This window comes from Carassius gibelio, chromosome A4 (assembly GCF_023724105.1).
Source record: "Carassius gibelio isolate Cgi1373 ecotype wild population from Czech Republic chromosome A4, carGib1.2-hapl.c, whole genome shotgun sequence".
Lineage (NCBI taxonomy): Eukaryota > Metazoa > Chordata > Actinopteri > Cypriniformes > Cyprinidae > Carassius > Carassius gibelio.
The window spans coordinates 22,504,213-22,527,821 of NC_068374.1; the positions used below are offsets into that span (position 1 = coordinate 22,504,213).

At 37.4% G+C, this 23,609-nt stretch overlaps 1 protein-coding gene across 1 annotated transcript in view; it reads right to left on the reverse strand.

Annotated features, from left to right (window-relative positions):
• sema3c (sema domain, immunoglobulin domain (Ig), short basic domain, secreted, (semaphorin) 3C) overlaps nt 1-23,609 on the reverse strand; it is a 43,984-nt gene that overhangs the window by 9,546 nt on the left and 10,829 nt on the right. The window contains exons 3-15 of the mRNA XM_052577071.1: nt 15,555-15,715; nt 14,862-14,924; nt 13,394-13,513; nt 11,734-11,824; nt 10,118-10,237; nt 9,459-9,601; nt 9,179-9,293; nt 7,401-7,464; nt 4,432-4,576; nt 3,386-3,608; nt 1,206-1,294; nt 551-592; nt 275-432 (exon numbers count right to left, since the gene is read on the reverse strand). Coding sequence (XP_052433031.1) covers nt 275-432; nt 551-592; nt 1,206-1,294; nt 3,386-3,608; nt 4,432-4,576; nt 7,401-7,464; nt 9,179-9,293; nt 9,459-9,601; nt 10,118-10,237; nt 11,734-11,824; nt 13,394-13,513; nt 14,862-14,924; nt 15,555-15,715 — 1,534 coding nt within the window. The remainder of the gene's footprint in view (nt 1-274; nt 433-550; nt 593-1,205; nt 1,295-3,385; nt 3,609-4,431; nt 4,577-7,400; nt 7,465-9,178; nt 9,294-9,458; nt 9,602-10,117; nt 10,238-11,733; nt 11,825-13,393; nt 13,514-14,861; nt 14,925-15,554; nt 15,716-23,609) is intronic.

Genomic DNA, 23,609 nt, shown 5'->3' on the forward strand with positions numbered 1-23,609 from the left:
TTCTAGCCCTCAATGTTTTTTTTTTTTTTTCATCTGTTTTATCGTCTGCCAGGAAAATCTTAAGCCAGAACTCTTTAAATGTGACACTGAATTTGAATATGTAGGTTAAGAGGTTTATTCAAATTCTATGAATAATCTTTCGACCCAGACTATGTATCTGCTTTTATGACTAAATGAAACCAAAGCAGTGTCTCATCATTTATTTCTGCCCCACTGCTGCTGTCGTTTATGCCACCCTTGTCCACCCTGGGTGTTAGTGTGTGTGTCTGTGTACCTCTTGCTAGTAGGGTAGAATCGAGAACAGCTGAGCCCATCCCAGGCGCAGTACGGGTCCCGCGCTAAACAGCAGTCCGCACAGGCAGAGCCGTATGCGTTGCAGCGGTGCAAAGACACCTGGGACACTCCATGCTCAGAGCTAACATACAACTGTTGCTGTAACGAAAACGAGCCAGATATCTCAAAAGCTGCTCCTTTAAACCACAGGACTGGTGACAAGATAATTACGCAGAATTAAAGCAACAACATTTCCTCTGCCACTCCCACTAGTTACCTTTTTAGATGAGATTCTTAGGTCGGTGATAGGAGATTGCTTCTGAAAATCAAAAAAGTAATTGGATGAAGTTAAATGTAAAAAAAAAAATACATTATTTATATATAAATATATATATATATATATATATATATATATATATATATATATATATATATATATATATATATACACACATTTATATATTACATTTCAACAGTATTTTTTGTAGTAAAAATATCAAGGTGGTGTAACTGTAAGAATTTGATATTTTTTATGAAATTATTTTCAACAGTGTAGATTCAGTGTGGTGCAACCATCATGGATGTGATAAGACAATAAGAAAATAATGTAAGAGAAATTGCCTATTTCAGCTGGTTTTGAGTTTTGATGTGCCAATTTGTGACTGTGTTGAGATTTAACTGAGCTGTGTGTGGCATTACATAGTCCATGAATTGATTCTTTGTGATCATTTCGATTTCGAGCCACTCAAAGCAGATCATAAGAAACGACACAAGGTAACCTTTTCCTTTCCTCATGCCCAGTCTTTGTTTCTATAAAAAAAATCTGCATTCCCTTAGAATAACATTGAGTTTAATAAACGCTTTGTGGCACTGCCAGCTCTGCTCCTACAGTCTCCTCTTTAGATACTTTGATATGTGGTGAGAACTCAGACCTTAAACACTTCCAGCTCCTCCAGGATTAGATCCTCATCCAGAGAGCCGTTTGACGGCAGAACCACGACCTTCTGTACTGTGCCTTTATCTGTGAGCAGAATATCAGAGCATCAGGAGAGCATTGGACAGTCCGGAAAGCAAAAACAACCTCAGTAATGCGGTCTGGGATTGAACCGCATATGAACTTTCTATTGTTCACAGATTTTCTCTTTGAAATCTTTTAGCTAGTGTGCATGTCTGGGTTGGTTTTTGGTGTTGTTGAACGTCTGTTCTGAGAAACGGATCTGCAAACTAAACTTCAGAGGAAAATGTGTGGTTGCCTAGGTGTTCTGGGTGGTTGCTAGATGATTTTCATGTCATAAGAGCCCACCCACTAATCCCTAGATATGGCCCGTGGCCCTACTTAATGTAAGTTTAAGCTTTTTATTTTTGGTCATCTGCTTGGTGGAAATGATTGGATATCTTGAGTGGTGAATTTGATGCCACTTGCTGCTAATGACCATTAATTGTCAAGCTCGTTAATTCTGTGAGCTCATGATAGGGGTGTATATTTTGCTGCAGACCCTCAGAGAAATGGACGATGGGGAATTCAGCTCAAACCCTGGAAATTCCCATTTTAAATAGCCAACATTTCTAGACGAAACCCTGCCAAGGAGAAAGCAGGTCGCTGCGCACAATGCTCCTGGCTTTCCATCAGGAATTTTGACATGCAAATACAAACAGCTGTGATTTTGAATTCTCTCCAAATGTCCCTAGTAACTACAGAGCATGTCTGCTGTCGTGTCTCTGAGTCTGTTCTCAAACACACACACACACACACACACACACACACACACACTCTCTTTCTCTCATTCTTCCATTGCCAGCCCAAAAGTTAATAGTGTTTCTTGTGTTGTCTTACAGCAGGAATCATAATTTCTTCCATTTAGCTAATACAGAGGACATAGAAAAAAGAGGTTTATGATAAAAATGATTAGTTGATAATAACTGTGCAGCTTGTGTAGATTCTCTGCCCCCTAGAGGTGCTCAGGGCAGACCGATTTATGTCTGTATGATCTTTTTTATATATTTGTTTTATCTCTGAGAGGAATGAAGTGGTAGAGAATCTTTATTTAATTTTTTTGTTTAGTTTAATTGAAACATATTCTATTATTATAGTATTGAATACACTTTACAGCACTGGTTATCAACCTTTTTGAATCAAAGGCCCCACTTTATTCAACATAATTTTTTAAAGGCCCCCGTATAAAGGAAAACATTTACCACAATATTTCTGCTGGGGTAAGCTAAAAAAAATTAAAAAAAATTAATTGAAATTATTTGTTATATTTCTTGATTTTATGAATAATGTTTTAGCAATATAATTAAATTAGAGTATTTAATTTTTTGAATAATAATAATAATTTGAATATGAATCTGCATTGTACTGAAATATTAAAGTCAATATAATATTAAGTCATCCTGCGGCACCCTTGGAAGTTTGTTGAGGCCTTATAATGGATCCAGGCCTCCTGGTTAAGAACCACTGCTTTAAAATATAGTATAGAAATGATATAGATCTATATTAAATGGGACATGTTGCAGGCCAGATTAAAACCTACATCACCTACATTAGCACCACAGCTCAACATTTCATGAGCATGGGAACTAACTACTGCAACGCTCCTCTTAAAACGCCGTTTTAAAATTAATTGGAAAAACAGATGAATATAAGATTACATTAATATGAGATTTTACATTAAATTATAAGGAGCATTGCTCTGGTATGTTTTTTGTATAATTTAAAATGTATGTTATGGCATGAAGCAGATCGAGTCGAGTGTGTGCTTACTTGCATAATTGATAAAAGCACAGTATCATTTTAAAGTATATTAAATAATGCATAATTTAACTGATAAAATACTTTTAGTAAAACCTTATCAGTCGGTAAAAGATTTTCCAACTTTTCTGCCTTTCTCATTTTTAGTTGGAAAAAGCTACTTAGTCTGTTGAAAAGGTCAACTAGCAGTCAAGTAAAGTGTGCCAGTTCCTTACACAGACAGATTACATGAGGTAGTGGTTGAAATCTGTTTTGGAACATTTGAATTATTTTCATTTGACGGTTGTAACTCTTCAGAATGTTAATGTTCTAGTGTAGTCGCTTATTTTTCTTGAGATTTGTCATGATGTGGGGTTGTACCTGTGCCCAGGAATAGAACGTGGTAGTGTCCGTCTGCAGCGGGGACCTGGTCCACAGCTATAGAGGTGTATTTATAATCGGCATGTGTCCGCACCACAAGAGGTTTCCTGCCGACCGGGTAAATGGGGTTAAACATGACGGGGTGATTCCTCATGAACGTCACCACATCATCTGGAAACTCTTTAGTACTCTGAATATGAGGGGTGAACGCGCCACCAGGACACTGACAGGAAGAGGATCAAACAATTGAAGGATTAGATAATCATGCTTTAGATTATGAATGCTCTGTCACTTTAACTGGGTCTTCTTGTCACTCAGACTCAAACTAGTATTAGTGAATCTTTATCTACTTAGTGTGCTTAATTTTAAAAGTTCCTCCTAATACTAAAAGTACAAAACGTTATTAATTTTAGGTTTAAGTTTGTTTTTATAATAGAAATACACACAATAATAGTTATGATGATTATATAGTATTACATAAATAAAATTGTGTATATATAAGATATAATAATTTTTTTTATCTAAAAAATAAATTACCATAAAATATAAGTTCTTCAGTCAGAGGATGAATAGGAAAAAAAAACTGTATATATATATATATATATATATATATATATATATATATATATATATATATATATATATATATATATATATATATATATATGTGTATATAGTGATATTATTTTATAGTCAAATATTGATTAAAAAGGGTCACTTCTTATATATAAAAATAATTTACCATGAATTATAAGCTAGAGGTTTGAAAAACAATATTTTATATATATTAATATATATATTGATTTATAATCAATTTTTACTATTTTCTCTAAAAAATAAATGGCTTTGAAATATAAGGATGACTGAGGACAGACCAGATTTCATGTATGAACTAAACTAAACTAAAAATAAGATTATGATTATGATTATTTCAGCAAACATTCCTCCCCTGTAATTATTTGCATTTTAAACTAAAGTGTGAATCACAAATATTTACTCAGTTTAATGGCATTATACACAGAGAGACATTAATGTGTGTGACTCACGGTTCCCGGTCGTGGGTATGGGATCCGGCCCTGGAAAGCCACCCACTGGAAGTTGGGCCCTTCCCTGTGTGCAAACGGTCCGTTGAAGACCGTCAGGACGTCGGCCATGTTGTACACACAGACAGCAGAACCTCTGAACACAGAACTGGATGGAATAACACAAAACACACAGACCAATTTAACATGAAGCAAGTCAGATGGGAAAGAGACGGTCTTGCGCATCCTTCCTAAACATTTGGGTGGAAGGGATGATGTAACACAGTTACACTGGAGACTCGATCCACAGACGGTGGAAAATTGCAGCGTAAAGGAAAGGGAACACCACTTTGGTTGAAGTGTGGTTTGGCTGGACATCGTAGATTTTGATCAGACAGCAAGACAAAGCGTTTCTTTGTTTGATGTCAAAACAAGGGGAAAGAGGCAAAATATAATGACAAATAGCAGAGCAGGTCATGGGCAGAGAAGCTGTCGCTGTTTGGATTGGCCTCATTAGGAAAACCACAGCGATTCAACGAGGTTGGAGAATAAACCACAGTTCGGAAACCTTGAACGAAATCTCACCTCATTAAACCACAACTTACATACACCCAAAGAAACCCATCATAACAAGCATAATGAAATGATCCATAGCAAATATCCCAAATGACACCTCATATCTGAACTGTTTTGCCTAAACAACGAGATAATAAATGAAGACCACTGGCTTCTCGGATCTTTCTCTTAAGGAAAAACAAAGGCATTTCAACGTCTCTAAATGTGCTACAATCAAACGACTTCTGTACTTAAACATTTTTTTATCCAATATTATCCAGAGTTATGCCTGTTGGTAGTGTTAAAACTGGCATTACTTTATTATTTTTTTAAAGAGACGTTTGCCCCTAGAATTTATTTTTGACCTCTTATTTATATAAAACGCAGTCTGCCATCCTTTTTGTGTTGAAGACTTCAACATTAAAATATAGAAAATATTTTTATAAACATTTTATAAAAATTATATAAATATTATGTGTAAGAAAATTATAAATTATTATAAAGTAAATATAAATTATATATTTCAGAGTATACTATACTGTATAATAGATACAAATGTTTACAATCTAGAATATATACAAACATTTACAATAATAGTAATTAAATATATTAATAATGTGCAATAAAAATACATTTATAAACTCATATTATTAGATCAAATTAAATATTATAATAGTATTTATCAATTAAATAGTATAACAGTATACAGGTCCTTCTCAAAAAATGAGCATATTGTGATAAAGGTCATTATTTTCCATAATGTAATGATAAAAATTAAACTTTCATATATTTTAGATTCATTGCACACCAACTGAAATAGTTCAGGTCTTTTATTGTTCTAATATTGATGATTTTGGCATACAGCTCATGAAAACCCCAAATGTCTGTCTCAAAAAATTAGCATATTTCATCCGACCAATAAAAGAAAAGTTTTTTTAATTAAAAAAAGTCAACCTTCAAATAATTATGTTCAGTTATGCACTCAATACTTGGTCGGGAATCCTTTTGCAGAAATGACTGCTTCAATGCAGCGTGGCATGGAGGCAATCAGCCTGTGATAGCAAAATCTCCTGATAGCTAGCTGCATTGACCCTGCCCTTGATAAAAACACAGTGGACCAACACCAGCAGCTGACATGGCACCCCAGACCATCACTGACTGTGGGTACTTGACACTGGACTTCAGGCATTTTGGCATTTCCTTCTCCCCAGTCTTCCTCCTGACTCTGGCACCTTGATTTCCGAATGACATGCAAAATTTGTCCAAAAGTCCAGTGCTGCTTCTCTGTAGCCCAGGTCAGGCACTTCTGCTGCTGTTTCTGGTTCAAAAGTGGCTTGACCTGGGGAATGCGGCACCTGTAGCCCATTTCCTGCACACGCCTGTGCACGGTGGCTCTGGATGTTTCTACTCCAGACTCAGTCCACTGCTTCCGCAGGTCCCCCAAGGTCTGGAATCGGTCCTTCTCCACAATCTTCCTCAGGGTCCGGTCACCTCTTCTCGTTGTGCAGCGTTTTTTGCCCCACTTTTTCCTTCCCACAGACTTCCCACTGAGGTGCCTTGATACAGCACTCTGGAAAATTCTCAGAAATTTCTTTCTGTGTCTTACCCTCTTGCTTGAGGGTGTCAATGATGGCCTTCTGGACAGCAGTCAGGTCGGCAGTCTTACCCATGATTGCGGTTTTGAGTAATGAACCAGGCTGTGAATTTTTAAAAGCCATCTTTTGCAGGTGTTTAGAGTTAATTAGTTGATTCAGATGATTAGGTTAATAGCTTGTTTACAGAACCTTTTCATGATATGCTAATTTTTTGAGATAGGAATTTGGGGTTTTCATGAGCTGTATGCCAAAATCATCAGTATTAAAACAATAAAAGCCCTGAAATATTTCAGTTGGTGTGCAATGAATCTAAAATATATGAAAGTTTAATTTTTATCATTACATTATGGAAAATAATGAACTTTATCACAATATGTAAAGTATCTAAAGAATAGAATATGTAAATGTAAGAAAAAATATTTCTAAACTCATATTAGTTTGAATATTGTGGCTATTTTTTTTTTATTTACATGAAAACGAATAACTTCCAAGTACTGTGTGAATGTTTCTGAGCGATTAAGGGCCAACAAAAACATTTAAACTGACTCCGTGAGAACACACTGATCCATTTAAATCATTCAGTGAGTCCTCCTTATAATAAAAATATTAAATTCATCAGAGTGAAAAGCTATTGGATGAACTAAGATTAGATATTTGTTTGTAAAGGAGTGACCTTTCCCTTCATTTACCGCTCTCAGGTGTGATCACATTTTCCCAGAAACCCTGTCATCCCCTCAGCTCCAACCCTGTCTGACCTATATTTGGCAAATACACACATAAAAACATGCACATGCATATTTATACACACATTAGCGGCAAGCTCAATATTGCTATTGGCTTTACCTTGTAGAGGTGAAAACTCCAAAGATGAGGAGGCCCCGGTCCGTCTCCAATAAAAACACATTCTCTGGAAAGAAAGAGACAAACACTCGCTCGATAGCCGAACATCTGTCCTACAACATTGTGACACGGTTCTAGTTTGGCTTTACAAGAACAAAACAGGTGAAAGTGTGTAAATCCATCACAGGCTTTAACTCTCCAGTGTAAACGGTTTGTGCTGAGTGTTTTATGATCGTAATAGGATTTTAATGAGGTGAAAAGATTTACAAACTTCCGAGGTCCGTTGTTGGATACTGAAAAACACCAAAATGGCTGGTTTATGATTAATGACCAGTAATTATAGCAAGCTGTTTAATTATACTGTGAAATTTGTAAAGCTTTTGAAGGAGTGTTTTGGGTTTAATACAGGTCAAGACTGCATCTAATTAGGATACAATGGAGTTAAAGGTCCCTTATGTTTTTTTTCTAGTCCCAAAATATATGGCAATGTATATATATAAAACATATATACATATACACACACACATTCATCAGCCACTTTATTTGGTACACGTTCAATTGCTTGGTAACACAAATTGCTAATCAGCCAATCACATGGCAGCAATTCAATGCATTCAGGCATCTAGATGTGGTGAAGATGACTTGCTGAAGTTCAAACTGAGCGTCAGAATGAGGAAAAAAGGGATTTTAAGTGACTTTAAACGTGGAATGGTTGTTGGTGCCAGATGGGCTGGTCTGAGTATTTCAAAAACTGCTGATCTACTGGGATTTTCACACACCATCATCTCTAGGGTTTTTACAGACAATGGTCCAAAAAAGAGAAAATATCCAGTGAGTGGCAGTTGTGTGGATGAAAATGCCATGAAAATACCATCTCTGAACACACAACACATCAAACCCTGAAGCAGGTTGGCTACAGCAGCAGAAGACCACACCGTATGCTGCTACTGTCAGCTAAGAACAGGAAACAGAGGCTACAATTCACACAGGTTCACCAACATTGGACAATAGAAGATTGGAAAAACTTTGTCTGGACTGATGAGTCTCGTTTCTGCTCTTACAATTAGATGTTAGGGTCAGAATTTGGCGTAAAGAACATGAAAGCATGGATCCATTCTGCCTTGTCTCAATGGATCAGGCTGCTGCTGGTGGTGTAATGGTGTTGGGGATATTTTCTTGGCACACTTTGGGCCCCTTAGTACCAATTGACCATTGTTTAAATGCCACAGCCTGCCTGAGTATTGTTGCTGACTATGTCCATCCCTTTATGACTACAGTGTACCCATCCTCAGATGGATACGTCCAGCAGGATAATGCACCATGTCACAAAGCTCAAATCACCTCAGACTGGTTTCTTGAACATGACTGTAAATTCACTTTACTCAAATGGGCTCCACAATCAACAGATCTCAATCCAATAGAGCAGCTTTGGGATGTGGTGGAACGAGAGATTCGCATCATTGATGTGCAGCCGACAAATCTGCAGCAGCTGCGTGATGCTATCATGTCAATATGGACAATTATCTCTGAGGAATGTTTCCAACACATTTTGGAATCTATGCAGCAAAGAATTAAGGCTGTTCTGAAGGCAAAAGGGGGTCCAAACCAGTACTAGCATGGTGTACCTAATAAAGTGGCCAGTGAGTGTATACATATATTTTTCTTTCTTGTTACGGTAAGGGGATAGAAAATGCAGTTTGTAAAGTAGAAAGTTTATTGTGCCTATGGAATGCCCCCTTAAAAAATAGAAACCCAGCATGTGTGTGTGTGTGTGGTCTCACCGAGCTCATCAAAGTGGGTCTCTGTACTGTCCTCCTCTAGAACTGAACAAACCAGCCGAGCTTTTAAAAACGTGGTCCACTTGTTCACCAGACTGCGCTGACCACCAGTGTCATTCTAAATAGAATTTACAACGACACACAAAAAATTACTAATACATTTATATATCATACATTTCATATTAATGATACTCATATTCAAAATAAGATTGAGATTGCACTTGATTGAAATTCATTTAAAACAAATGTACCTCCCTGAACATGATTGCATAACTTGACTTACAGGGCACACTCGGGCCACCATAGTGTGGATGTTCTTAGTGTTTCCACTACTGTCTGTCAGTCTCTCGCGCAGGAAAAAGTAAAGTTTGGCGTCGTTTGGGTCTGAGCCATCAGGAATCAAATGGGCATCAATGAACACTGGCTCTAGTCAAAATAGAAGAATAACTACAGCTTAAACACTCAATTTGCTCGACATCAACCACAAAAGAGAATAAGAAGATTGTACTGTATCATTTCTTGCCTTAAGAATCCAACCTCTCCGCATGATGCTAATGCCTAAGTTTATATGAAACATAATATAGCTGCTGGTGAACTGAGTTAAGAAACTGCATCCTACAGACCCTGACCAAACATGCATTTCATTGTGTTAAAGAAAAATGTTGACGTCTTGAGAAAACCATCATGCATGTATGCTTTCATTTTCCTGGTGGAATGATTGTGAACAGATATTAAGTCCGCCCTGTCTTCAGCTATTTCCTTTGACATGGGAAAGGAGGTTTTTACTTTGTGGTGTACTGTTTTACCGAAATGGCATGGAAGGTGAACATGTAATTTAATGCTCCACATAAATAATTATTTGTAGCTTCAAGAAAACATGCCCAATTTTCTAAAAGAACAGTCATAATAATGTAGATGGATAAAATCACATATGGTTTGTACCGCTCAGCCATTTGGAGTTATGTTGGTCCGTCCTCACTGCGTTCCTTGTGGTCAGGCTCCTGAAGATAGCCGCGTCTGTCCCCATGAAGTCAATGTGCATGCCAGAGAACAGCTCCTGATCTAACCACAAACAGAATCAGTGTCCCACTGTTGCTTTATACAGATTTTCTTTACACATTTTCATTGTGCTAGGTATGGATTTTATATCTTCTCAGATGAATAGGAAGGTTGGGGAATTAAACTAGGAAAGAAAATAGATTCAAATAATTTAGTAGGATTCATCTGATGTAGATCATTGTGAATTTGAATTTTCTTGAACTTTTAAATTATATATTATATAATGTAATCTATTTCTGTAGATAGTTGTAATACATTCAGTTCCACATTTTAAAATGTACTGATGTGGAAGACACTTAAATAAATAAAAAGTAAATAATACATAAATCAATAATAAAACCTTTACGGCACTTGATTGCATGTACGAAATGTTTTTGCTTTAACATTTCTGTGATTGACAGAGATTTTTGTTGGTGATTTGTTGGAGCTTCAATAATTTAATGTTATTGAAAGTCAACTATAAAATAAAAACGACAAATTATTTCACATATATGAAATATTCTATCTGGGACTGATTTATAAGTAAGTTACTTGTAAAATATTACATTCATTTTAAATGAGTGCTTAGCTATAGGGTGTGTGTGTGTGTGTGTGTGTGTGTGTGTGTGTGTGTGTGTGTGTGTGAGATCTGTTCTAGTCGCGTTTTAATAATTACACAGAACAGATTGAAAAAGTCATAATCTCAAATCAAATAAATGCATTAATGTAATTTCCTTTTTTTAAATAACGCTATTAAACATTTAATCCTGTGCGTCAACATTAAATTTGACAGCCCCGTTTAAAATACATTTATTTTGTAAACTCAAACGCTTAAAAAAAAAAGTGGTTTCTGCTACTGGCTGAGCACATCTGTCTGTTGAATGTGAGACCTATGGATTTATTGTGGCTGTGCTTTTCTCTGCGGTGTGCTCCACTAATGACCTGCTCAAGTCTCCATTCCCCAAATCTCTCCTTCCTTTCATCAGTGCACTACTCCATCACTTCATCACCCCATATTGCTGGGGCCCATGGTTGACATGTCTAAGGGCCAAGTGTATGATGGAAATTGTCAGACGGACATCCGACAGAGAAAGCTGTAGGCTGTCATGTCAAGGACTGTCAGTCTTTGCTGCTGTCTAGACGGGTAGGAACTTTTACTTAATAGTATAACCACTTAAAACCTTTTCTCATATACAGATGATTCATCGATGACTCATAACATTATATTTAGGTGTGCGTATGTGATTTTTGTAGGCATGTATGTGTGGCACATGCAGTTAGTTCTCATATGAGTGCATATGTGTTTCAGGGTTATTACAGTTAAACCAATACAAAAGAGCTTAAAATAAAACTAAAAAGCTAGTTGAAAGGCAACACCCTCGAAACACAACAAAATTACTTGTTTTTATGACACTATAGGGTCATGAACAAAGAGATCACAGAGAAATTGTTATACGTGTCCGAGACAAAACGGCACCTGTGGTTAAACACACAAAACACTACAGACACACAGCACTTACTGAGCATGACCGAGACGGTGTTGACTTGTGGGTTAAAAGAGCATCTTCCTTTCCCTGATTCTGCTCTGGAAGAGATTTGGAACACTTGCTCCTGCCAATGACACCAAAAACATAAAATTTCTCATTTCACACATACTCAAAAAATCTATTTCACATAAACCATCCAGATAAAACAGACAGTGCTCAGTCCTTATATGTTGGTCTTTCTGCAAAGTTGACCTTTTAAGTCAAATAATCGACATATGCTCTTGTTATCATTTTATCCCATTTACCATCATCAAAACTTTCAGCTCGATCCGAAATGTTTCACAGCCAGTCTATATAAAAAGATTTCTGAGTAATTTCCTAGCACTCATTAGTGCAGTGGTTCTAGCTTTCTTCTGATTGGTTGGACAGACTTGCCCAGAGGCTTCCAGGTTTCCGACTGCCGGGCCAGTCAATCCTCTCCTTTGGGGTCAAGATGTTGGGCAGTTACGTGAAGTGAGAGAAACCAGAGACGTAGAGAGCCTCTGCTGGTGGTAGAGCTTCTAATTTGTCCCGGGGACATGTGTATTCATTAACGAATTGGCTCTTTACATCACACGCAACTATAGGCAAAGATGAGTCACATGGTCACTCCAGGGTGGCCATGTCATTATGTCTCAAAGCTACTCTGCACACTTTTAAAGGTCATAGGTCACCCTATTGCAGAGTTTTCATCTTCTGTAATAGTCCAGCTGGTGTGCAGCCAATAGAGGTGGACACAGACAGAGGGCTGAGAGAGTAAAATGCTTTTCAAACAACAAAAAAAGAATGATAGAAAACAAGCTGATGGCTAGCAGGACTGCTCCTAATCTCATCTGGTCCCCTCTCGTCTCATCCTATCTCAAGGTTTTAATTTTTTTATGCACGCTTAGGAAAAGTACTGTTCTGGTGATGAAATTTATGTTGCGCACTGAAGTATAATTTGGGCTTTATTTGCTCTCCTCTCGATTGCCATGTCTTGCCTAATCTCATTTTGTCTCACCTGATCTTTGAACTCCTGACTACCTTTATTCCCTTTCTGGCCTAAATTGTCAAGGGCTTTTTAAAGGAAGTATGATGTTGAACTTTACAGCAATACATACATTCATTTGTACCAGGAAATTAGTGGAATATATGCCTACAGTCTATTTCCCAATACAGCATTTTAGAAATCTGAAGCAGTGAAAGTGACGAGACATGTGGCCAAGTATGGTGACCCATACTCGGAATTAGTGCTCTGCATTTATCCCATCCCAAGTGCACACACACACAGCAGTGAACGCACACAAACCGTGAACACACAGCAGTGGAAAGCAAATTCTTGCTGTGGCCTCCGGGGGGGCATTTGAGGGTTTGGTGCCTTGCTCAAGGACACTTCAGTCATGGGACTGAAGGTGGGAGAGAACGCTGTACATTCACTCCCCCACCTACAATCTCTGCCGGTATGAGACTCAAACTCGCAAACTTTGGGTTACGAGTCCGACTCTCTAACCATTAGACCACGACTTCCCCCAAAATGAACACAGAGCGAGCCAGCCAGGAGTCAAACCTAGAATCTTCTGATCCATGGTCAGACACGTTATTCATTGCACCAGTGGCCCACCCAGTAAGGTGAAGCTGAACTAAATAACCTTTTCATTAGTAAGTGTAAACTGACCTCAGGACGCCTGCCGCGGTTAACGAATGCACACACTGGGCTGTAGGCTCCACTGCCGCAGATGAACAGATGCGTCCTGTTATATGGCTGGATCACTCGTAAGAAGTTTCCACATCCATGCTGAGGTGAACAAAAGAGAGAGGGAGAGATCAGTGTTCTTGTTCTTAAAAGTTAGACTAAAATCTCTTTGAGTGTAATTTGAAAGTCATTTAGTGCTACATAATTCTATTAGCAAGCTGATACACTTATTTGAACCTGACAATGTCAATTCAGATTACAATTTGAAAGACAAAAAGACAATTTATTTTGATCCACTGAAGAAGTTAAAGTTTATATAGGAATTCAAGGCCTATCTTAGAATATGGGAATCCCAAACTAAACTGACTGCACATGATCCAGCCCAAAGAAAGAGTGAGAGAGGGATGAGTAGAGAAAGAAAAGCACCAAGGGAGCAGTTAGGAACTTGGCAAAGTGTGTCAAAACAGCAGCTGCATGAGCTCTCGGTTTGCTTGCGCACACACGAGTCCTTCAAGAGCAACTCCAGAAAATTAACAGCACTTCCAATAGCACACACCCAACCATCCACTCCTCCCATTTCCCTTTGATCTCTTTCACATGTTCTTCATTAATAGTTCTTTTTTTTGTGGCACACATCAACATTATAACTGTATCTTCTACTGGCTTGTATTCACTACTAATTTATGGTAGGAATCCTTTTCCTTCAGCTCCATAAACACGTCTTCATATCATTTACAGCTCTGTTAAAGAAACATCTTAGTGTTTCCCAAATGATGCAGAAGGATTCAGATCAAGTGAGGTCACACGCTGCCGCTCCTGTGGCTATAAATTAAAATATTTGGCCATAAACCAGTAAATTGGGACATTTTCGCTCATCTCAGTGTCAAAAAGTAGATAGGTTTACATTCATTTGCCCTGTTTTCCAGTCACTTGCAATTAAAATATACAACTTCATTTAATATTTCAGTTCAGCGCACAAGTCAATTCATGTATTTCATTAGTATATAAAATACAGGTTTAAAATGATAAATTGTGGTATGGGTGTGAAGCACAGTATTTTTCTTTGGCCGGTTGAGAACATAAGTCCGTTCCTGCATTTAATTTGGTTTAAGACACGTAGTTGATGACAAATAGAAGATGTGGCCCCCCATTGTGCTGCAGACAACATATAGGGAACATATATTGCTCATGCTTTTAGGCACTTGATCAAGAACCATCTGTTTCTGATCCAACACTGATTTAAAATCAGCTCATGCTTGGTGCTCTTATGATTGATTTGGGACAAGTTTAATTAATTGCCGATATTCACTGGATTCACTGGACGGTCACTTCACCAAGAAACAGACAAATAGGAGTTGAATCAATAATGCTGTATTCTCCGTGAATTAGTGGCAGAAAAGATCTGGCCAACCATAACATCCCAAGAGTTTAAAAGTGTCAATGTTCTTACTGTGGGGTCTTTGCCAGCCATCTGACACTCCTCAACCTTACTAGTGGATGGCGGCCAGAAGATCTGAGAAAAAAAACAATGAAAAAATTGTTATATTATTTTGACTGACAAATTTATGTTACAATGCACGTCTAATGGTACTACTACACAATCAAAAATGTAATAAGCAAATTTATTTTAAAAAAATTTAATCAATATTTGATTTAGAATTTTAATAAAACTTGACAAACTAAGCAAGCATTAAACTGATCAAAAGTCACTGTTCATTATATGCACAAGGGCAGCCTAGACATTCTGCCAAATTTCTCCTTAGACTTTCATGAAAAAAAAAAAGTCTAGTAGTCATTTATCCAGTTGTTAAAGTAGACGTACTTTAACTCATTCTGTATTGTACTCCAGCTTGGGTGAGGCTTTTACTCGTGAACTCATGTTTGGGGTTGATCCCTGCAGTGGAATGCAATGAATCTCTAGAGTTTTGCCAGCCTTTGCTGAATGAGGAAAGATAAACTTCCATAATCTTTGCCAGTTGTGTTCAAGCTGTCTGCTCAAAAGCCAGCTCTGTTTAACCAAACTGCCACACTCCCATTAGTCAAATAAGAAGGAAAGAAATGTGGTCGCCATTGGTTTCTACGGCTGCAGAACTGTTGTGCTGCATTTCATGTGGATCGAGAGAGGTTTTGACTGCTCTCTCACCTTCAGTGTGGTCTGGCTGATGTTGTTGATGTCCATCGAGAGTACATGGTCTTTGCAGCCGACATACATACGGTCTTGATCCTCATCCATGAAAAGGATTCTATAGTCCATGGCCTTCTCAGACAAAGTGTAGAATTCAAAAGACTGGGTTTTCTGTATTTCTGTAATGCAAACACAAACATGTTCTTTGCATTTGTATGTGAGGTTTTAGTGTTTACTTGCCAATCTTTAGCCTTATTCCAAAACACACACACACACACACACACATACTCTCATACTTATACAAAGACTCAAGGCCCTTCACCATACCATCAAACTCTCCAAAGACCAAACTCAGGAATATTAATTGCTGTTTCTCATTAGTTATTCACTAATGTATAGAGAAGTGGAGGCCACATTGGTCATTGACAATGATTCTAAATACAACCCCTTATTATTTTTCTCTTCAGTGACAAGATAACTCCAACTAGTCCCAATGAATGTCCCATTTCTCTTATCTACAACCAATTTATTTTCTTTCACGTTTCACGTTCGAATAAGATGTCCGTATGCCTGCCAAATAGGTTTGGAAGTTCACTAAGCTGCCTATAAACACGAAACGTGTGCAATTCCCACCTTTTTTTAACGGATTTGAATTATTCCATAGATTTAAAGGGACCAGCACACAAGACAAGGTGAAGATAACCCTAGGCTCTTCGATCAACATTGACAGTAGACAGCATGTCTCGCCAGACTATTATGGGATTATATTAGGCCTTGTCTTACTCGTCATTCTAATGTAGGCTTAATAAAAAGTGGTGTAGAGAGCAACAGATTATATCAGCCAGGCTTCAAAGCGCCACTGATAGCATCTTAGTAAGATAAGAGTGGCATTATTACTGTTGAAAGAACTCCTCAGGGCAAGACTGAAGTGAGTGCTTGAGAACCAGACGGAGGGGAATGAAGACCGATGATACGGTGGAGGAAGCATATGTGAGGAAATAAGCAATCAATAAAATATCTCTGATGCGGGAGCAAAAGAGAGAAATCCCGCTTATGGTTAGGTTTCAGGAGACTAATTAGAAACATGCAGCTTCTGTAACCTCAGACAGAAATCCCAAAATCCCATTTCACCCTATTCAGCAGACTCATTAAAAGAAAAAAAATTAGTTTGGGAAAATTGCGTTGTCAGGTGCCTTTTAATTTTTCAGCACATTTCAGCTTTTGTTTCAGGCTCTATCTAATATGACAATGCTGTGTTGCTCAAAAATCTTAAAGTACGTAACTTAATGTTAAGTTTCTTTCTTGACGTGTGTGCGGCACAAAATATTTCCCAGATGTTAATTCCTAAAGTGTATTACTGCAGTTTGTGCTTTAAAGTCGCAAACAGTTTTGATTGGCTGTAAAATATTTTTATAGCTTAACTTTTTCAAACTGAAGAATGCTTTTTGTGCTATTATCTTAACATTACAGCCCATTTTTTAGGCAGATTCGCTCCAGGTAGCTTGAGTTAGTTAGGTGGCACTTTTTCAATACAGTTTTCAAACTGTGCCAGGCCAGTTGGTTTGGGATCAAGGCTTTGACTGCGACACTGCATCAGTGGAGAGCATTCATCTTTTTGTCGAAGAGCCACTGCAGTGATAATTTGTCCCTGTGTTTTGGATCATGAACTTTCTCCAAAGCTGAAGTGTGCACCTCACAGAAACACTGATTGCTGCAAGAGAAGCTTGGCAGCCACATCCAAATGAGACATTATTAGGGTCTGAATACTTTTGAAAAGGCAGTGTTTTCAGATGTCATCTGATATTTCAGTATGACAAATAGGATTACAATAATATATTTGGGTCAATGACAAATATGAATGGTCAAGATATTAAAAAAGAAAAATCCAGTTTAAAACGATGGGCCACGTTTTGTCCCAAAATTTGAGGGGGATTTCAGGGGTAATTCGAAATAATTCGAAATGGACAAATAATTAGAACCCCCCCCCCCCACCTTAGCTGACCTTTTTTGACAGTTCATCTGAAATTTGGCTAATGTGACCGCAACAAAAGCTAATATCCAAAAGGTAAATTACTAAAGATTAACTTCTTGTTTACTGAACTATTGAATAAAAGCAACATCACACTCGATTTTAAACATAGTGATGTTACTAACTATAGTTCTCAAAAGTGTGATGATAGTTAAGCCAAAAATTACTATCCTATCCTTTCTCTCATGTGTTTAACATTGGACAGTCAGGATTGTTTGGATGATGGAAATGAAAATTCCATTGGATTTTTTTTATTTTTTATAAGTCTTTATTTATATTGAGGTATAATTAAATGCTGCTGTTCAATTTCATTTGTTTTTTGAGAAGCTTCAATGTTGCAAACAGATTTCAACACCCACAAAGCTGAGTATTTTTAATGTTTTGTGAATAAATGAACAGGTCCAGACTCCAGACACTATAAAAGCTCAAGCAAAAGCCTGGAGAACCCAGTCATCAATAAAAGGGAATTACAAAACACATAAGCATTTTTTTGTAATGGTAAACAACAATTTAAAGCATATTATTTATTTAAAAACATATTTATTTATTCCAATCATGACTAATGTAGGGGACTATTGATGAGGGTTCTGATCTCAGAGTGGATAAAAGATGAAGAATGCACAGATATGCTACATTGTGGAAATTTGGTAGACGTCAACGCATTCAACCCATTCCAGCAATCAAACTCACTGTCAGCAGTTCATGCATGATGAATATGAATCAGCGTCAAGCAAATCAAAACCATACTCCATATTTTAAAGTTCGATATGAAACGTTTAACCCCAGGCTAAAACATGTCAAGAGAGCTTTTAATAATGAATACATTTTGTTTGTGATATTTCCCAACATACATGCTGTATTAGTCATGGGCTGGACCACATTCCTGCATGGTTAAATCAGTAAGATTTAACCATGTAGGAGATGCTCATCACACATCCTAGTAGGATTGACACAAATCCTGGTAGGATTGGTCCTGGAGGAGGCATTCTGGGTGTTGTTTTGTAGATACGGTTGACCATGACATGTGACTAATGTTGCGCTTTAATAGGGATGCACGATAAATATCGGTTGAAATATGATTGTAGATTGGCGCAACTTATCAGTGAACCACGGCTCTGTGTAGTAAATGCTGCTCCACATAAAATCAAGCACGTGTAGAGATTTACCGATGATTACAGAACCGGCTTTACTGAAAAGATGCACATTAAATATCAGCCAATATTTATTGTGTATCCCTACTCTTTAAACTGCCGATGGTGTGGTGGAGGGTTGTATTGACGGAGAAGTGCTGGGAATGTTTTCCACAGAAGTATTATGTCTAGGCCTTTTCCTGAGCTCTTCATTGGTTTGAAATTTGATATATGTTGATCAAAGTCACTTATGAGCTTGTGTAGTCAATACCAGATGGTTGATTCTTATTATACTATAATTTGTTTCCCTTTAAATCAGCTGTGAAAGGCTGCTGTTCTATTGCAAAAAGCATGTAGTGATAACACATTGAACTCGTAGTCGACAGTATAAAACAGTTATGTGTGTTATGTTATGTATAGGAGATAGTCTCAAGGATTTTAAATTGTTTTCAGACCTTTAGTAACAGCAAGCTTTGAGCAGCCAACCAAGAGATGAACTAAGAACCTCCAACATGCCAGCTAGTTATATATGAGTTTCCACCTCCTCATTCCACTCAGAACCTTTTTGTTGTCATTTATACAGAGCAGTCGATCAGAACTGGAACAAAGTCCATTTGTGCTAAGAAACTTCTTAAACATCCATTATTAAACAGCATGAAAGGGGTTATGGGTCTCAATCTGCTCAGAGGTGACCATCAAGGTATGCATGACCATATGTTTAAACATAAAACAGAAACTTCAAGAGAAATCCATACTGCATGTTCGGGGCACCAGGTTACAAGGTTAGAGAACCGCTGGTAGGTTTAAGAGTTTAATGAGTAAACATTCACCGTGACATGGATCAAATAATCCATATCTTTTGCTAAACCCATTACCAACCCATTGTTGTCAATACTGTTTTTGCTTAGTTCATGTTAGCATTGTAAAGCGACATTACCTCAGTGATAAAAACCTGGATGCTAAAACTGAGATCAAATTAAGTAAACATGTTGGTCCTGTCAAACAAACAAAAAAGAAACCTATCTGCTGTTACATTCCAAATTAATGTAGCTTTACAAGACAATTGTAGAATTATTTTTGAATAAATGATTATACTGTGGCGAGTGGGGTGGGGCCGAGAGGCGTGGGAACGAGGAGTGAGGCCAGGTGTAGTGATTGGAGATGAGCTGCACCTGCGCCCCACCGCCGGTATCGAGTCCCACGTAGGAGATGGAAGGATATAAAACTGGAGCGACGACCGTGAAGGACGAGAGAGGACCAGGCCTGGACAATATTTTATGTTCGCTTTTTATTTTTGCGCACCAGTCGTCCGTGAGGGGCTGGTGCGCCGGTTTGGGTTTATTTTGAATTATTAAAGTTTCGTTTTGATTGTGCGCCAGTTCCCGCCTCCTTCTTCCCGATGAATAGGACGTTTTTATCATTTCATATAGCTAGTTTTATTTTATATATATATATATATATATATATATATATATATATATATATATATATATATATATATATATGGGACAAAATACCATAGAACTATTTACATGAACAACTCAAACCTAGAATCTAATATGTTTGGGGAAATATCTCACCTTCACATAAAATTCCTGATTACATAGAAATGACTGTATTTCGCCCACTAAAAAAATTGGCTGAACAGTAGTAGATGAGACTGCACATCTGTTTCAGGTAAAAATCATAAGCCTCAGTTCTTACTCAACTCAAAAGTAGTAGGAGAAGTCTAATCCATTTTACTTGTGGAATGAAGTTCAAAACAACAACCAAAAGTAAATGTTAAATGCATTAAATGTAATCAGATCAGAGTATCATCAGGTTCTTAGAGCTGGCTAACAGAATACCATCAGTCTGTTAGCCTTACAAGGATCAGGTTTGCTCTTGGAGAGATCATAAAACTGAGATCAGCTGAGCTATTTTACAAGAGAACCTGGACTTATTTTAAAGTCACGATGCCAAATGTCTTTAGGTTACCTGCTAATGTCACTGAAGCGTCTCTGTCTCGGCTGCCAATACATTAACCAGAAATCAGCTTCCTTTCAGATTAGAATCATTACAACTGATTTCAGACTGGAGCTCAGATTTTCCATGTAATTTGAAAGTAAAACAAAGTAAATGGTGGACAAACCATTGCATGAACCTACTGAGAGACACTAATTGCAGTTCAAAACTCAAGCCAAAGTTTTCCAGGCTCCATTAACTTTGCTTTACCAGCTTAAGCTCCAATTACAGCAGCAGCTTTTGTTAACTTGCCCCTCATCACCTTAAAGTTAAGAGCTGGTATGCATAAATGAACTGTATGCAAATATAAAGGTAATGTCCCATTCATTCAGAACGCTACTGATGCCATTGCTCCACAGGGAGCAAGTGGCTGAAGTCCCCAGATGAATTGCCCCTGGCCTTCAAGAAATGTCTTTAAACCCCTTTCAAAAGCTGCCGCTGTGTAGACAATAACATGTTCATTTGGTTTGGTTCCACATGTTTAAGCTCACACATGTGATGTGTAAGTGATTTCAAATTTACTCGATGACTCTGTCAAGGCAACCGTATACATCATCCTCATTAAAGCTCACAATATGGTTGTTGGCCCTGGTTCAGTTGCATGATCTAACATGATGTAAGATAGAAAAATGAAGGCTCTCAATTGATTGGTACTTGCTACCATTACAGTTATGTTATTAGTTTTCAACAACCTATCAACTATGGCTGGGCGGTATATATAGAATTTGTACAATATATCATTATATTTCTTATAAGCAATATGGCATGAGGCAATAGCGTTAATATTGATATACAGTATTTGATACAAGTATTTCTGATTAATAGCGGAGGATGCAGAGTAAGCTGCTGCAGGGAAAGTGATTAATTCAATTCACTCTAAACATGAGACATGCTTATATTAAGGGCTTTGAAATAACTCGTAAGATATAGTTAACACGTATAGTTTATTATAGATGCTGTCACAGACACACGCTACTGACAGATAGGATACTTGCACTGTTTAATGTGTTTTCCTCAATGCATATCTTACATTTCACAGGTATATTCTCCATTTATAAACTTTAGAAAGTCATGGAAATATTTCCATTTTGCTCTCAGAAGCCTTCTGCATACAACTCTTCGCTGAACTTCTCTGACTTCACGGTGTATTTTATGATAGCGGATAACAGTGTTGGGGTGATCAAAATATGATGCAATTAATATGTGCTCTTGTATTTATTTACTTTCATTTTTAGTTTAGTGAATTGAACTTCAGCTATCTTATCGTTAACTTGAACTGAAATAAAATGGAGGGGGGGGGGGGGGAGCTGAAGTTAAATGCTAAAATCATTAGGTAAATCTGAAAAATGTAAGCTAAAAAAAGAATAGTAACAATAATAAGCGCATAAAAGCAAATAAAAGTAAAATGTCAAATGAAAACTGAAAATGAAATAATAAAAACTGATAATAAATAGTAATAAATGCTGTAATGGTAGAAGTAATATTAAAAATAACACTAGAAATCACCCAAAACACCCTGTTTTGTTTTGTTTTTTACGTTTTCTACAGACACTGTAAGAAACTTTGATTTAGGGTGATCAGGTGAACCCATGAAGCAGGTTGGGATGCGCTTAACTAATCTCGACCACCCAGACTTTAGGGTAACATGCGACAGAGTCGTCAGACAGTCTGTCCTCTTGACATTAGGCACATTCCTCCGGCTTCTAGAATGCACGCTTACACACTCACACATACACAAATACACTAGCACTCTCATTCAATAAGCATTTATAAATACCGGCAGAGGGGAAGAAGACCTGCATGCATTGCATTTCACACTGACAGCACTGTTAGCAACTCACTACATCAATTTGCATTTGCTGGGCTGCCATTTTCCCCCTAAATCCTTCAACACATCTGTCCCCTGGGGTCGCCAGTCAGAGAAGAGCTTTCTCTGCCTCACTATTACAATGGTTCTCCTGTGCATGAAAGTGTCATAAAAATAATTGTCATAAAAATTATAATACAGCCCCAATTTGTGGCATACTTTGAGTGTTATCATCTAACGAAATAAAAATGAAAATACGAATAGAAATTCCTTAAAATGCATCATTTAATAATATAAATAATAATTAACAATTGCAATGCAATTTACCAACAGAACTAAATGTATACAATTGTAAATTATTTGTATACTTAATATTAAATGATTATTTTTGATTGTTTACTATTCATTTATTAGTTGGATGCGGTAGTTGCCATTAACTTTACAGTTAGTGAATAAAAATGAATAATTTATAAATGAACTTGTTAAATGAAACTTTACAAATGAAACTGTTGAGGCCAGCAGAGGACAAAGCAGGTCCTTTAGAAAGTCTGCAAGAAAAAGAAGTGCCTCCCTGTTTGAATATGATTGGGCTTCAATTCACATTTATTGGTTATACAATTTACTGTTCTGTCAGATTTCTGCTACAGCAAAATATTAGCACAGAGTTCAGATAGGGCAGCTCTCTTGGCAGCATTGAATTTGATCAACAGGCTTAGATCCTCTGTATCTCTGCGTCAGATAGGGCTCGGTTACAGTGCTGTATTTCTCTGGCACCGCACAGGGTTCTCCACAGGAGCTGTAACTTAACACGTTAACCTCCCCGTCATGCTAATGGCTGCTTTGCCCCAATTAGCACATGGCCACATCTTCACCTGTCACCGATCCCCTTGGGGCCCCCCGTGACCTTTCACCTTAACACGAGGCACCCCTCGCTTATACATAAACATGCATGCATATAAGCCAGAGTGTTGCATGCTGATTTACCTAAAACAAATAATGGAAAGACTGGGATGAATCTCATGAAAATTGGCATATTTTATCCCAAAATGTCCCCAAAAAACATTTTGAGATAGTATTATTATAAAAGTAGCCTACTGGAATTT